We start from the raw sequence: 16,998 nt of genomic DNA, 5'->3' as shown, positions 1-16,998 counted from the left end.
ATTTTTTTATTTTTTAGACAAAATTCACAAAACCATTTTTTTAAGGACAACTTTACATTTGAAGTGACTTTGAGGGGTTTGTATGTTATAAAACCCCTAAACAATACCCCATTTTCCAAATTGGACCCCTCAATGAAATTAAAAACTGCATTTAGGAAGTTTGTTAACCTTATAGGTGCTTCACAGGAATTAACACAAAGTGAAATGAAAAAATGAAAAATTTAATTTTGTTCCATTAAAATGTTGCTTTAGCCTCAATTTTTTTCATTTTTTTGCAAGAGGTAAAAGGAGAAAATTGACAATAAAATTTGTTAAACAATTTCTCCTGAATGCGGCAATATGCCATATTTAATAAGACACTACAGATTTGGCATCCGACAGGGTTCGGTAGAGAAGGATCGCTATTTTTTTTTTTTTTAGCACAAATTTGAATGGATTAGATTGTGGTTGCCATGTTGCATTTGCAGGGCTCCTGACGTTCCAAAATAACCCTCAACGAGTGACCCCATTTTTTTAAATCACACCCTGTAAGAAATCTAACAAGTGATGTAGCGAGCACTTTGAACCTACAGGCGCTTTACAGAATTTTATACCGTTTAACCCCGAAAACAAAAGATGAATGTTCATTTCATTACATGTTATTTAATCCCATTTTTTTTATTTGAACAAGGGGTAATAAGATAAAATAGACCCTACAATTTCTCCCAAAGTAGACAATAATCCACATTGTTTGAGCATTCAGAAGGGCTCAGAAGGGAAGGAACCCTGTTTAACTTTTGGTGCACAATTTGGATGGAATAAATTGTGGACACAATGTTGCATTAGTAAAGCTCCCATGGTGCCAAAACAGCAGAAACCCTTTAAAAGGGGTTCCATTTAAGAAAATAAACACCTTATTGAATTAATCTAGGGGTTTAGAGAGCATATGGAACTCACAGTTGCTTCACAGCATTGTATACCATTTGGTACATGAAAAAATAATAATAATGTTTTACACTAAAATCTTGCTTTAGCCCTAAAATATTCATTTTTTTTGCAAGGACTAGCAGAAAAAATAGATACCATAATGTGTTACACAATGTCTCTCAAATTTGACAACAAGCCATATGTGGTCGGAGACTACTGTTTGGGCACAGGTTAGGGCTCTTTTGGAGTAAAGATTTGGCTGGAATTGATTGTGGGCATTATGTTGCATTTGCAGGGTCCCCAAGGTTCCAAAACAGCAGACATTCTACACCCTCCCAAGGAATTCATCTAGGGGTGTTGTGAGCATTTTGGACCCAGAAGTGCTTCAATACATGGCATTACACTGTGAAACACGAAAAACTATGTTTTTTTCCACTGAAATGTTGCTTGATCCCCAAATTTTTCATTTTCATAAGGGGTAATAGGAGACAATAAATTCCACAATTTGGAAAACAATTTCTCCTGAGTACTTCAATTCCCCGTATATGGTCAGCAGTTACAACTTTTGCTGGAATGTTCTATGGGTGCCATTAGCAGAACTCCTAAGGGGCCAAAATAGCAGAGCAATGACAGTTTAGGAAAACTGTGGAGCTCAGAAGGAAGGAAGATGGGATCATCTGGCTTTGAAAACATGTATTTTACAAAATGTTTAGATAGAACCAAGCCACTTTCTGGAGACCTTGGATGACCAATAATGTGGAATTCCCTGTTTTCCAATTGACAGATGCTACATCTAATTGGTAGTTTGTCTTGCGGGATCAGAGGAAGTTTTTATTGGTAATATTTTGGATCAAATTTAAGACAAGGTTCACATTTATCCTGTGTCTATGCAAAGCATTCACAAAAAATGATTCAGACAGATCTATTTACTGTAATGACGCAGCTGAAAACATTTTGGACCATCATTAAGTAGGTAGGTAGATATTTTTGGCACCTGCTTATACAATGAAGTTAACTTTGATTTCATCACTTTAAATGAGATTGTGCACACTAATTAAAAGTATTAATCTATGGATTTAAAATGTCCTGCACTGACTATGAGTTACAACTGTGGAGAGATTTTGTAACAACTATGGAGAGGTTTTTATAAGTCATCCTATCGTCCGTATACTTCGTGTTTACATTTAATTTAAAGACAAACTGTGGTTTACGTGTTTTACTTTACTGAGATAGGAGATGTCAGTTGATGCTCATAAAGTTTTATGGATAACTGCAAATGTCATTTCCCGTGAACTTGCACAGAATTACTCTGTCTGCCTCTAGCTCCTCCCTACGTCCTTGCCCCCTCCCATTTCCATAGAATCTTATAAGTACCAACTGTCATCTCCTATCTCAATAATGGGAAAATCTGTCTTCACTGAATACAGATTTCACCCATGAACTGAGAATTAAAGATCAATCCAGGAGGAGAAAGAAGCAGATTTCATTAAAACCTATATTCCAAAATTGCTTATTTTCATGCATACTATTGATTTAGTAATGAAAAATTAAAACAATGGTTTTTAGCATGTTAGATCTAGGTTAATTCTAAATTAAGCCCTAATGCTAACTACCCATGTTAGGAAGGCTCTACCTTCAAGGCATTTTAACTTCAATTTGTAATACCTCTTTCTATACGTATAAAATCATGTGTTGAATTAAAATTAGGAACAATCAATTGTAACTTCGCAAGTTACAGTCCATATTAAAAAAAAACCAAACACACCATTTATATTAACACTCAAGGGTTGGAAATGCATTTTTGTTACAAAGGTCTCTTGACAGTAAACTAATCACAGGATGTTCTAATGCTGTAATTTGTGCAAAGTCTTCACATTCAACACCACCACCACCACATGATTGAAGCATTACACAGTTCTTCTTTTTTTCGTCCTCCAGATCGAGAGTTGTTCTTTGTAGACACTCTATTCTAGACACTAAATAAGGATCCTACTCAAGAGCCCCAATAGTAAGCCAGAATTCCCTAATAGGTCCTTTAAAATAGTTTTTAGACCAGACATTCTCTTCCTTTGGAGTAAATTTTTTTTATATTTGTCTTAAAGGAATCAGTATGTCAATGGGACAGTGTTCTAACATCTCAAGCCAGTGGTTTTCAGTAGAACAAATCACATATTTGTTCCCAAGAAGAACTCATACATTGTGAAGGACATCACCTCTGGTGAAAATACAGCTCTCTGTTAAATATACTTATTTCTCACCACAATACATCTATGTGATCCAAGACAATAACACGAGATTTCTTCAATATTAAAAATATCGCCTATAGTAGTTATCATATATGAGTCGTTGGAAAATACTTATTGTGATTGGATTGTCAAATGGACTGGAAGTTTGAAATACCATTTAATTTTGAGTGCAATCCAGTGAGCATGCATATCTGACACGTCAACTTTAATTTTATTTTATTTCTTTAAAGTTGAGTTGTCTGTTCTTTTTCAATTCAAGCAATGTGTGACATGCTTACGTGTCTTACTGTTAAATGCATGCATTGAAATATTGTTGATTAAATCAATGGAGACTTTTGCTGCACAGTTAGATAGAACTACACAAAAAGCAAAAAATATACAATCCTATGTCACATATCCCTTAGTGTGTTTTATAGTGTCTGTTGTTTAATTTGAGGTTTAACCTAAATTCCTTAGTAACTGTGGTACAGATGTAGCGTTTCCGAACATATCTTTATGCAGGAATGTCTAAGTCGACGTACACCTTGACATGTTCACTTAGTTGTGCAAAGTTAAAGCCCTGACAAGAGGCATAAATATGTATCTTTTTTTGACTTACGTAAATGTCCTTGTTCTCCTGAATTTGGCATTATTTTTCTTTTGTTTCTGCACCTGTCAGTTCCTTAGATATGGCCCTGTATAAAAATATAGTTTTGTTAGCCAAAGGAGTGTGGTCCTCAAGTAGATGCCTACAGAGAAAACTTGAGGATCACGCCTCCTTTGTTAACAAGAATCGATTTACATACAAGGTAGAGGAGGCCGTATCTGGAACAGTGAGACGCAGGAGAAGAATAAAACAAAGAATCAGGAGAACAGCGGAACCAATTTTAACAATTACAGAACAAGTTATTGTCAAGTGACAGGTTCTCTTTAATATTAAGTTGCATGTTAGGTTAAAAAATGCTACATCTGTACAGTTAGTTTTATCTGTTATTTTGTTTTCTAATTTTCCTTGTACAAATAAATTTATAGGTCATTTTATCAAAGACTGACATAGCATAAAATATTTGTGTCATTAATAATATGCCTCCACTAATATTACTAAGAGAGAGAAACATTATTATAATAAAATAATTCACCCGTTAACATATGTTAAACTTTTAAAAATATTTTTTCTAATATAATATTACTTAACCCTTTTATTCATTATTTATTATTATTCTTTGCTTATATAGCGCTATCTTATTCCGCAGCGTTTTACATGCATTATAGCATATACGGTATATATTATATAGTGTATGTAAAAAACAAACTGTGAAAAAAAAAAGAATAACCTCACCATAGTCCAGTGTTCTAAAACAAACGTCTGACATTTTAATCATTTAATAATTTTAAATATTCTTAAAGGAAATGCTATATATTTATTCTTTCTATTTTTTTGTTGTATAAATTTGGAGAAAAATAATGTGATTTTTTTTAAGATTAAGTAATGTTCGCATTTAATTCTACCTTCGCTTAAAAAAATAAATAACCCAAAATAAGTGATGTCAAGGCAAAGAATGCAGTAACCTATATCTCAAGTCAATTTGCAAATAAGTTCACAGCTATGGGAAATAAAAAGAAGAGACTATATCTATTTAATATTGAATTTGTATTCTTAGTATTTTATATATATATATATATATATATATATATATATAGTTTGTCAGTCATCAGATATTTACAGAGAATGAAAAAATTAATTAACGTAATAGTTATTTGATCAATGTTAAACTATACCAACAGTGATTCACCACATATGACATGGCGACAGACAGTGGTCTGGGAATATTTTCATGTATTTAGGAGCCATTCAGGTTAACATCAACGATGTATCCATGCTTTGGATGAAATACATTTACTTTCTAATAGCTGGAAGACTTAGATATTGAATTTAAGGGTCTATTAAACAGAAATGTTTGAAGATATGGACCTTACAATCTACTCTTAGGACAAACTGTATTTTGTGCCATTTATCAGAATGTACGGCTCAAGGAATTTTTGTAATACAACCAATGATTCTTGTGTAAACATAATACAATATCCTCGTATGGACCTGCTACTGGCACACAAATGTTACTTCCTGGGAGGTTTCATATCTTTAATTACTATTAATAATTGTGTGCAATAGTTTTATCAGCTCATCAACTAAGTTATTATTAAGTTGTATTTTATAAATTAAAATACTAATCAGGGCTTTAAAAAATATATATATCTGAAATATTCCTTTTTTAGGGCTAACTGTTCATAGTACAAAAAATAATAGGAATAACTATATATGTAAAGTGACTAATTGTTCCCCTTTTTTTCTATGCAGTGAAATGTTTTTTTGCTTTATTTTAACAAAATACCGATATACTGTATCTGCTGGGAATCTCACTGGCACTATGAATGGCAGTGCCCCGGCCAGGGACTCACAAGCACTGTTACGGTATGTTCACATTACGTTTTTTTACTGATGATTTTTGAGAAGGTACTGCTCCTAAAAATGCCTGAAAAAGCAATCATAAAAAGCTCAAAAGAGCTTCCTCTTTTTGTCCTATTAAAAACGATTTGCTGTTCACATTTTCAGGCTTTTCAGCATTTTTTTAAATACTTCAGATTTTCCAAAACACCAAGCGTTTTAAAGAAGTGACATGTTCATTCTTCAGGTATTTTCTGCTAAGGAGCCATTCCATGCTTTACAATAGTCTTTGTAAAGGCTTTAAAAAATTGTCTGTAGGCTTTTACGATTCAAGAAAAAACATCAGCGTTTTATCCACTGCTTAATGGAAGTTAAAAACATCAAAAAAAAGAGCCTCAAAAATTTACTGGAGAAAAAGATGTTTACAGAAACCACTACGGAAATATTAACAAAATGTTAACAAATACATCGCAACGTCTGTATTTTCTGCAGTGGTTTCCCCGTGAAAAGCTTGACCTTTTTAGCTGCCGTAATAAATTGCAGTGTGAACATACCCTACTCTCCATTCAAGTACATAGATCCATGTCATATAAAAACAGCCAAGACATGGCCATATCTCACAAGGAGGAACAGGTCTAAGACAACCTTTCATAAAAAGAAAAAGGTGGTTATCCCTTTGGATGAATTGTTGGCTTCTGCAAACTAAAGTGTGCCCAAATAAACCAAACTAACAACAATATTGTTATTTTCTAAGGACTGTTAGATTTAACATAAGTTGTGTGATTGAGGAAAGAAATATATACTATTTCTGTTGAATAGACTCAATCATGAGCAAAGCCGGTACATGTGGTAGCATATGATTTTTGCGATGTGTTGAAGCATCCTGTCCAATATCTATTAATAGCGAACAGTACTTATGAGGTTATCGCAGCGTCTCTGCATGGATTTATCATTCCTTGTGCTTGTTCTCACATGCATGATTTATTTCTATGCATGCATTAATTTCAAGACCTTTAAGGTTATCTTACCCTCATCCCTTCAAACCGTGACAGGGCCCTCAGAGGTCTCAATGCCCTTAGTGTCCTAAGGGACTTTATAGCCCCTAATTCTGAGTAGCCCAAGGCATTAGCTATTAAGCTAACCAAAGATACCTATACAAAAACACAAAAGTAATAAACTCATTGGTTTTCCCAAATCTTAAATCATTCAGTGCGTCAAACACAGAAGATGATGCCGGTAGTCCTCTCTGCCAGATACCTAAAATCTTCAAAAAAATGAAATTATGAGAAAATTACAGCCCACCTGTTGGTGAAATGTTGGTTAGTATTCTTACCATATTTTGTAAATTGAATCTTGAATACCCTAAAACAGGAACCTAGAGAAAAAAATAATGTCCCTATCTGTGTATTCGATCTTACCCTTATGCCTTCAAATCTTGATAATGCACGTAGAGGTCTCAGTGCTCTCAAGGTCCTTAGAGACTTAATAGCGGCTAGTTGATCATACCCGAGTGCGACCGCCAAAAGGGATATGATTGAAATCTGTTCAGAATTAATGGCATTATTAATCACGGCCTTATGGAATTGTTATAGTTGGCCTGAGTAATATATATATATTTTTTTTTTAAATATATGGCATATTTGGTTGACTATTTTGATATTTGTTTTGTATGTCAGTCATGAAATAAAAAAGGTTTATAAGGAAACTAAGTAAAACCAAAAAAGGTTTAGCGTGAAAGAGGCAAAGTAATGAAAAAGCTTATTTTTGTTTTAATATAGCCACTAAATAAATTTAGCTACTATTTTTTTTACTTTGTGTGCCTCACCATACCCCTCAATTTTAAGATTTTTTAAATTTAGTAAAGTTAAAATGTAAAATATCCCATTGACAGTCCTGTTTTAATCTGTTAAGATGGACTCTTTCACTGTATTTTTTTAAATTTAAACTGAGTACTCTCTCCATTTGGTGCTGCTCCATTAATTCTGAAACAGATCTTGTTTTGTACCCCTTCGTTCCAAAGATAAGCCACTCCCCAGTAATTAGAAGCTTCCAATATCTGAATTTTCCCTTTCACTAATTAGATGTATAAAACAGAACTTCTCTGTTGGCATTTGCTTCTTCTACTCTATGACACTGATCAATTTAAATATGGCTGCGCCATTAAGGAGAAAAAAGCAAAAGTCAGAGAAGGTCAAAGCTGCAGTCTGTCTCATTATGTTCTCCCGAGATGAGACTTGTATCAGGTGAATATTCTGAGAACTCTGCAGTCATTGTGTTCCTTACTGGTATTGGAGGACTGGAACCCTGGAGAGCAGCGGTTCTGGACACCCGAGAGTGTTAGAAGAAATGTGATGCTTCTCAACTGCCATGGCTCTACAGTGTTGCTGCTTTCCTGTGCTCAGTACTCCAACAGTAGGAGTGCACAGCAACTGTGGTGTGAGAACAAGCTGATCCAGCCTGCAGCTTTTATCTTCTCTTTGGGTATTTGCTTTTCCCTTCTATGCTATGGCTGTATTTTGATTGGCCAGCAATGTAGAGGAGAAAAAGGAAATGCCTACAGAAAAGTTGTGTGGTAAATTCACAGTTGTTGGAAGGAAAATTTACATATTAGGCATTCTTAATGGCTGTGAAGCATAACTTTGGAATAAAGGGGCACAAAAAATAAGAACAATTTTTACAGAATTAGTGGCCAGCGTCGGTTGAAGGAGGTATTCACTTTAAATTAAAAACAATCAAGAGAAAGGTACCCTAAATATATTGTGGTCAAAACTGTTTTTCAAAAATATTTTTTTTAAACAGGTTCCCATGTATGTATCTTACTAAGGAGTAACTATTTGGGGCATTTGATAAATGTGATTAGACTAGAAATAATTTTTAAATTATTCTACTAAACCTTTTTTTTTCTGTATAAGAAAATGAGAGGTAATTATTCAAAAGGAAAAAAAAATTGTCCTTTACGGTTAAGACACCATATAATTTAAAATCAATAAAATAGTGGAAAAAAATCTGATTTACTTTTTAATGCCTGGATAAAATAGTAGGAAAGATGACCCCTCTAAAAGCTTTAACTAGGAATATTTATTGGGCAATTCTACATTATTATTTTTTCCCTATCACGAAAGCAATGAAAGCAAGCAGTATGAATTATAAAATCAAATGATATAAAGATAATATTGTTTTCGCAAAAAAAAATAAGAAAACAAATTATTTGCGTATTTTCACAGAAAAAAAAATATTTCAATTCTAATGAAAGATTTGGTTTTACAGATGGAACACAAATCGAAAAACAAAAATAATAATACAAAATAAAATATAAATAAATGAGGTGCACCACAATAAAACCACATTTTAAACAAATCACAGCACTCTCATAGTTCCTTTCATTAGAATCATACTGCAAGCAGTGATCGAATGTGCAACTAATATTTTACAGAAAAGCATATTTCAAAAAAATAAAATTCTCTCCGTGTGAGATAATTAATATTAACTTTTTTATATATTCTTATAAGTTATATGTTTTATTATTTTTGGGGTTAAGTAATAGTCATAATAAAGTGAAATAGTAAATATTCGACCACTGCTTGCCACATACAATGGTTTAGGGCCAATAATGCAGCTGATTAACATACCCGCTACTGAAAAATTTTAGCACCATTGATTCCTTTGCAACTGGCACTCAACCTTAATGTTTCTGATTACCCTTCAGTCTTCTTCATATAGCCTTGATGAAAAAGTATGTGTTATTAGTCACAGTACTTACCATGTACTGTTGATGCAAAGGGGGGAATACCTGAAGTATTTTAAAACGTAATTTTCTTTATTTTTTTAACCAAAACATTTAAAGCCTTTTCTTGTCAAACCTTAAATCCCACAAAAACAATATAAATATCTTATAATCCAGAAAACACCGACTGACCATATCTTCTTGGCCATGCTTAGTTTTTTTGGTTATGAAATGCTTTTTAAGTGCTCAAAAATTTTACTTTTGTGCTTTGTAGTTTATTTGCTCTCTATAAAATGCTTTAAAAGAAACATCCCAATGAAATCTAAAAAAAAAGGATGGCAAAAAATCTTCCAATGTTAAACCCAAGGAATATCAAAGATTTCAATGTTAAACCCAAGGAAGCCCCTTTAAAACTATTTGTGGCACCTTTCATTTGGCAAGAAAGAGAAGATTTATTAATCTGGTTACAAAATGTTAGTATCTAAACCAATATAGTAAATTTTCATTTCATAACCAAATTCATGTGAAATCTTTTTGCCATTCACAGAAAAGGACATCAAATCCAGATCTTTTTGGCGTAGATCACTATAAATTGTTGAAAAGCGGATGGCGATCAACTGTACCAGTGTACAAGAGTGGGGAGAGAGCTGCCTTATAAAATTTACATAAATGTAAAAAATATAAATAAAAGCAACAAAAATAGCAGAGAAGCATAAATTTCCAAATAAAGGGTCATTTAAAACCTAAAAATTGAATTTAGAATTTTAAGTATTACGTGCGCAAAAAAAGCTCACGCGTAAAATTTTGTAGAATTAATAATCAAATTCTCACAATGTGACAAATGAACAATAACAATAAAAAGTAGTGTACCGTGTGCATTACTACATGTATATAAAAAAATATCTATCAAAAATCAGATTAGAGATATAAAACTAGTTTACACTTTTTACAGATTCAGGTCTATTCTATGCATTTTTCTAAGCATTATTCCTATAAGCATTACTTTTTAAATTAAATACAACATTTATTTTAAATATCTTTTTATTTGGTTATTATACGGATTTGATAAAGTATTTGGTGTAGTTATATATTATTGATACCTACATCAACAATCAGGAAGTCCAGCCAGCACCAGGCATTGGTGAAATATTTGGCAAATCCATAGGCTACCCATTTCAGAAGCATTTCAAGAATAAAGATATACGTGAACACCTTGTCAGCATATTCCAGCATGGTCTTAATTGTTTTCCGCTGTTCAATGTAAATGTCTTCAAAAGCCTAAAATTTATAAAGTAACATTAAATTCCGTTAAATGGCATGAACTATACTTTACGTACATAAAAGTGAAACTTCAGACAAAAATTAAAAAGTCCACTTTTAGGCTATCTTGTACTGTGTACATGCGGTTGTCACTGGATAGTTGATAGTTGTAGTTAGAGTTAGTGTGAACCGTTTTGCAGGACCCAAGCCACAACAGTGATCTATGGCCAATGGACAGGAGTCTTGACAACCGTCTCCTACTTGATAGCATACACAGATCTTCTTATGAGTAGCCGGCCTGGAACAATTTCATATGTGTGTCATGCCACAACAATGACGTTGCACCAAACTAATCAAAAGAAGAGCTGTGGAAGCCTTCAAGTAGAAGGCGGTTCTCATTACTCCCATCCAGAGACCCAGAATACTGGTGAGGCCAATCAGCAGGTCCTGAGTATCCATCTGCACCAAGTCTATATGTATTATTTTCCATGGTGGCTGCTCAAGTCAGTTCTGCGCAGTGGTGAAGTTGTTCTGGTCAGCTGAGGCCTTACAGAAAACAAAACGTCATGGTGGTAAAAAACTTTTATCAACTGTTTTAGGTAGAACCAGACATAGAATGTACTAGTGGCTACAGAGCGGAAGAAAACATTTTTTTTTTCCTTCTATAACTCTCCCGATTACGGAGTGTGTTAATATCATACTTATGCCTGTTGTGTTCAAACAACTTGTATTCATTCTGCAGTAATATCAGGCTGTCATATGTCCCACACAGGCCGAGAGAAGGGTTTTTAATATGACAGCTAAACTCAGCTGCACTGTCTTTTGCCTCGCAAGGACCTTATCTGAAAGTCTTAGCCATCTTTACTATCTAATCATGTAGGAGGTTAAGCCCCCGTCTCACTAAGCGAGATCGCTAGCGAGATCGCTGCTGAGTCACAAGTTTTGTGACGCAACAGCGACCTCAGTAGCGATCTCGCTATGTGTGACACGTAGCAGCGACCAGGCCCCTGCTGTGAGATCGCTGGTCGTGTCGGAATGGCCTGGACCGTTTTCTGATCGTTGAGGTCCCGCTGGGTAGCACACATCGCTGTGTTTGACACCTTACCAACGACCTCGTTGACGACTCAGACACTGAATCGTCATAATGGCTCCCATGTGACATCGTTGTACAGGTCGCTACAGGTCGCTGGTGAGATGTCAAACAGTGAGATCGCAGCAGCGATCGTTGGGAAGATCTCACTGTTTGACATCTCACCAGCGACCACATAGCGACGCAGGAACGATCCCTGACAGGTCGTATCGTTGATGGGATCGCTTTAGCGTCGCTAAGTGAGACGGGGCCTTTAGACCCGGGGATCAGGGTTATATCATTCCATCTTCCACAGTAGAATCTTGCTCTAACCTGTGATGGGGACCGATTTCTTAATTTGAGTGTTGCTGCCTGATTATGATTTGCCAGCCTCAAACAAAGAGAAGATGTACATGCCACCCCAGAGGAAGCTGTCTAATAGCACCCACTTGGACTTAAAAAAAATTAATTCCTTAGATGCCAAATATTTTAATTACTAACATCTATTAGTAAAGGTCCTCTTTAAGCAAAAGATTAACCGTCGTTTTACTTAAAATTTCTTTAATTAATTGTACACATTAAATTATTTGTACACATGGAAATAAGAAACTAATTTTGAAACTGAATGATCAGTTCAGGAAGCAAAATAAACAGATTTCTTTAATAATATATCTCACAAAATGTCTTATTTTTACTGATTTTATGAAAAAAAAAACAATAACCCCAAAACAACAGTTACTCTTTAACCATTTGTGAAGATGTAAAACAACATGTGACTGGCCAAAAACTGAGGGTTTTTTGCCTGTATTTTTGCTTACAACAGAAATCACAGTGAAATACATTGTGCATGAATACATTTTATTACGGAAAAATATGAATATAAAAACATGACTCCAAAAATATCCTCTAGTGAATAATCAGTATTTATTAAGCAACGCAAAGGGTTGAAATAAAAAGCTCATGTTTTCTCTTTACAATAAGTGGAGAAAGACTGTTTCCCAGGCTTTAAAGACTCTTTGGAAATAACAATTAAAGTTGATAATTAAAGTGATATACTTTAGATAGAATAGAAACAACATGGGAGAAGGTTGTAGACACTTACCAGAGCCCCGCTGCTCAGCAAAATCATGAAGATAATGAAAGTCTCAAACCAGTTATGCTCTACAATCCGGAAGCATGTTTTCCTGAGGTTCCACCACTGCTTTCCTCTTCCCTCTAATGTACTGACATCGCAACACGGGAACTTCCTTATACACCCTGCAATCAATAGAGGCAAGTTACATATTCATCTGACTTAATCTGTTGGTGACACTCAATCATATCTATATATCTCATATCTATCTTCTATCTATCTATCTATATTTCTTGCTATCCTAAAATAACTTGTTGATCACTAGGGTCCCATAACTGTGACCCTTACAGATCCTAAGAACAGTATGTTTTTTGTGGGAAAAGTTTCAGTAAAACTTGCACTATAATCATGGAAATCACTGGTGTTTGTATGCATATGAGTCCAGTGGGCGGTCCTACTCAGTGATTGACAATCTTCCCTCTGTGACTTTACATGCAGTGATAACTGCCAATCACTGAGTAGGTCCACCCTACTGGACTCACATGCATACAAACACCAGGAATTCCAGTGAATAAAACCCCAGTTATACTGGTTATACTGAATAATTTTTCAATCAACTACTCAGTTTTCCCTTTTCTATACATTGCTGTCCAGTCCCCTTCGAGACCCATTTAGTCAGGCAGATAATTGGGAACTAGAAATTGTAGGGATAGCTTGTTTTCAGGTTATTGGCCTGTCTAAATATATCTGACATAAAGCGGATAAAATAAGTATTAAACGCGTCATCAATTTTCAAACTAAATATATTTCTGAATGTGTTATTGACATGAAATTGTCATCAGATGTCTTTAACACCCCATCTAATCTACACAGGCAAAGAAATCAAACCATAGACGTCCATAAATTAAGTTATGATTAATAATGAGAAATGACACAGGGAAAAAGTATTGAACACATGAAGAAAAAGAGGTGCAAAAGTAATGGAAAATCATGACACCGGCTGAAATCTATAATTAATTAGAAAGCAATCCTGCCCCTTAGAGAAAAATAATATCAGCTGGTACAACTGATGGCTATAAAAAAAAGTGTCTCATTACCAATATGCCACACAAGAAAAAGCTCATGATGGGTAAAACCAGTGAGATGTCTCAAGACGTTTGCAACCTTATTGTTGCGAAACATACTAATGGCATTACTTACAGAAGAATTTCTTAACTATTGAATGTTTCAGTGAAAACTGTTGGACATAATCCGGGGAAGTGGAAAGAAATTAATTTTACATTTAACCTGCAATGACCGGGTGCTTCCAGCAAGATTTCAGTTAGAAAAGTGAAAATAATTATCTAAAAAGTTGTCCAAGAGCCAAGGATCACCTGTGGAGAGCTCCCGAAAGACCTGGAATCAGTAGGTACGATTTTTTCAAAGAAAACAAAGATGTATATTTGTGTACTGTGTTAGCAAGTAGATAGAATAATATTAAGATTTGAGAGTCCTCAGTGGTTAATACCTTTTAATGACTCAGAAAAAAGAAAAATGTAGCCGGCACTGAAACACGGTATATATAAACAATCACCTGTGTGATCTTTACATGGATTGACCGCTGTTTGCCTCTAATCAAGATTGGGTGGTGCTCCACATCACATATATAGAAGTCCAAAATGTGACAAATGAAGAAAAAGAAAAAGAAATGCGGCACTCACCATTTGATCTTCAGCTAAAACGTATCCTTTATTTAATGCTTTACATCTTCAAGGACATACTGCGGCATCGGCAGAATAATACGAGGGAGCGGGCGGGATTGAGGAGTGTCCTCTCCTCACTCCCCCGCTCCCTCGTATTATTCTGCCGACGCCGCAGTATGTCCTTGAAGATGTAAAGCATTAAATAAAGGATACGTTTTAGCTGAAGATCAAATGGTGAGTGCCGCATTTCTTTTTCTTTTTTTTCATTTGTCACCTTTTAATGACTAACTGAAAAAATAATAACAAATTAAAAGCTTTCATGACTACTCAAGTCTCTTCATCGGGCATAGATGATACCTGATAAAGAGACATGAGTAGTTTCAAAAGCTTGAAATTTGTTATCAGCTTTTCAGTTAGCCATTAAAAGGTATCAACCACTGAGGACTCTCAAATCTTAATATTTTTCAAAGAAAACAATAAGTAATGCACTCAACCTCCATGGCCTGTATGCACGCTCACAAATCAAGACTCCATTGCTGAACAAAAATGATGTTCAAGCATGTTTAAAGTTTGCTCAGCAACATTTAGACAAGCCTGTGAAATACTGGGAGAATATATTCTGATCAGATGAGACCAAAACTGAACTCTCTGGATGCCATAATACACACCATGTTTGGAGGCCAGAAGGCACTGTATATCTCCCCCAAACATCATGTCAACAGAGAAATTTTGGGGGTGGAAGTATCATGATATGCGGTTGTTTTTCAGTATACTGTACATCACTGGCAAGCCTCATATGATTGAAGGATGAATGGACAAATATACTCAGACATTTAAAAAAAAAAATGCTGCCATCTACTAGGATAATGAAGATTAAATGAGGGTGGACATTTCAGCAAGACAGTGATCCCAAACACACAGCTATAAAGTTGCTAGAATGGCCCAGCCATTCACCTGAACTGAATAAAACAGAAAATGTATGGAAGGAACTAAAGCTCAGAGTTCAAAGAAGGAGCCCATGGAACTCTCCAGATGTGAAGAGTGTTTGTGTGGAAGTAAGGGCCAAAATCACACCTGAGCAATGCATGCGACTAGTTTCTCCATACAGGAGGCGTCTTGAAGCTGTCATCACAAACAAAGGCTTTTGGAAGAAGTAGTAATTACATTTCAGTAAGCATGTTCAATGCTTTTTCCCTGTGTCATTTCTTGTTATTACACATAACTTAATTTATGGAAATCTATGGTTTGATTTCTCTTCCTATTTGGATTGGATGGGTTGTTAACGACATCTTGTGAGAAGTTTATTTCAATAGCACCTTAGAAAATTGGTGATGTGTTCAATACTTATTTCATCCGCTGTTTGTGCAAAATGGGATAGAAGATTTGAAATAAGTCCCCATATAAGCAGCTGATGTGGTGTCAATAACGTGATATTCAATGCACACAGAACAATTGTATTAACAATCATAGCTTCTGTAATAGATACTTGCAGAGGTTAATGTGAAGTCTGATTTAAGGTGTTTTTTTCTATTTGAATAAAAAAAAGGCTATTTGGAGAATTGGTTTTACTCCTTGTCATATTTTAAGAATTAAAATAGATAAATAAATCCAAAATCCAAATGCACATGTAAATATGATATATAAGCCCTATCTAGACTTAAAAAATGCAAAATTACTGCAAAAATTAAGTTATATCACATTACCCAGCAGGCACAAGTAGACCAATTTAAGGCTTATAAATGTTAATACTGGGAATTTTGTATTTCTTTCAATCAGAATTTTACACCTTTAGATTTTTGTTTGCATTATTCAGTTATGTTCCTTAAGTTGTAATTGTTTTTTAAGCATCTCAGGGGGAAATGTATAAAACACATGGAGGGCAATTATTATAGTTCTGTAATATACCTATTGAAACAGTAAACGGCTAATTGAAAGATTAATGTTTTGTGCTGTGAGTAAATGCATAGAAAATGACAAAACTAAAAGCGTGGAGGACAATACCGCCCCAGCGTGAAGAAAATACCTTCTGTGAAACAAGCATCTGGTTCCATGATTTCCTCTTGTTCTACTAAAGCTACGGGTTCTCCTTCCCCTGCAGGCCTGATATCAACAGTACTGCCTTCTGACGAGCTTGATAGGGTCAACTTCTGCAAAAGAAATGATTAACAAGTACCGTTAAAGACACATTATCCCTTAAGTTGTAGCTTCTCTTAACACAAAATTGTAATTTATGATTTGATTACTTGCAGTAAAGCCATATCTTAACACAATTATTGACCATGAGGGCCGTCATCTTGACTTACAGTCTCAAACCACCATCTCTGGCCTGCATACTACCACGGCACTGTGATAATGTCTTAGTGGGTGCCTCAATGCTCAGTTTGTTAAAATCATGGCAGTAAACATGCCATAAATGTCCGATAAATGTCGGTACAACCTTTGGGATCTGCTCCTTTCTTGAGAGAATGGTCAAATGACCCCCTTCTTGCAGCAGCTCAGATGAATGAATGACTGAGCAGCATACTTCAAAGAGAGTTCAAAAAGTAGCTGAGCAAACCTCAATTTACTCCTGCTGTAATTAAGCTGCAATTTACATTGCAACCATGCACACATTGAC

General features: G+C 34.9%; 1 protein-coding gene across 2 annotated transcripts in view; it reads right to left on the bottom strand.

The window, feature by feature from the left end:
* The window catches only part of LOC143784497 (sodium channel protein type 2 subunit alpha-like), a 230,078-nt gene that overhangs the window by 15,664 nt on the left and 197,416 nt on the right, over nt 1-16,998 (bottom strand). For both annotated transcript variants that reach the window (XM_077272796.1, XM_077272795.1), the window contains exons 18-21: nt 16,405-16,528; nt 12,730-12,884; nt 10,403-10,576; nt 6,603-6,725 (exon numbers count right to left, since the gene is read on the bottom strand). In XM_077272796.1, the coding sequence (XP_077128911.1) occupies nt 6,603-6,725; nt 10,403-10,576; nt 12,730-12,884; nt 16,405-16,528 (576 nt within the window). The remainder of the gene's footprint in view (nt 1-6,602; nt 6,726-10,402; nt 10,577-12,729; nt 12,885-16,404; nt 16,529-16,998) is intronic.

This window comes from Ranitomeya variabilis, chromosome 7 (assembly GCF_051348905.1).
Source record: "Ranitomeya variabilis isolate aRanVar5 chromosome 7, aRanVar5.hap1, whole genome shotgun sequence".
NCBI classification, from domain to species: Eukaryota; Metazoa; Chordata; class Amphibia; order Anura; family Dendrobatidae; genus Ranitomeya; species Ranitomeya variabilis.
The sequence above is the reverse complement of the archived record's forward strand: the minus strand, read 5'-3'. Positions and strand labels throughout refer to the sequence as shown.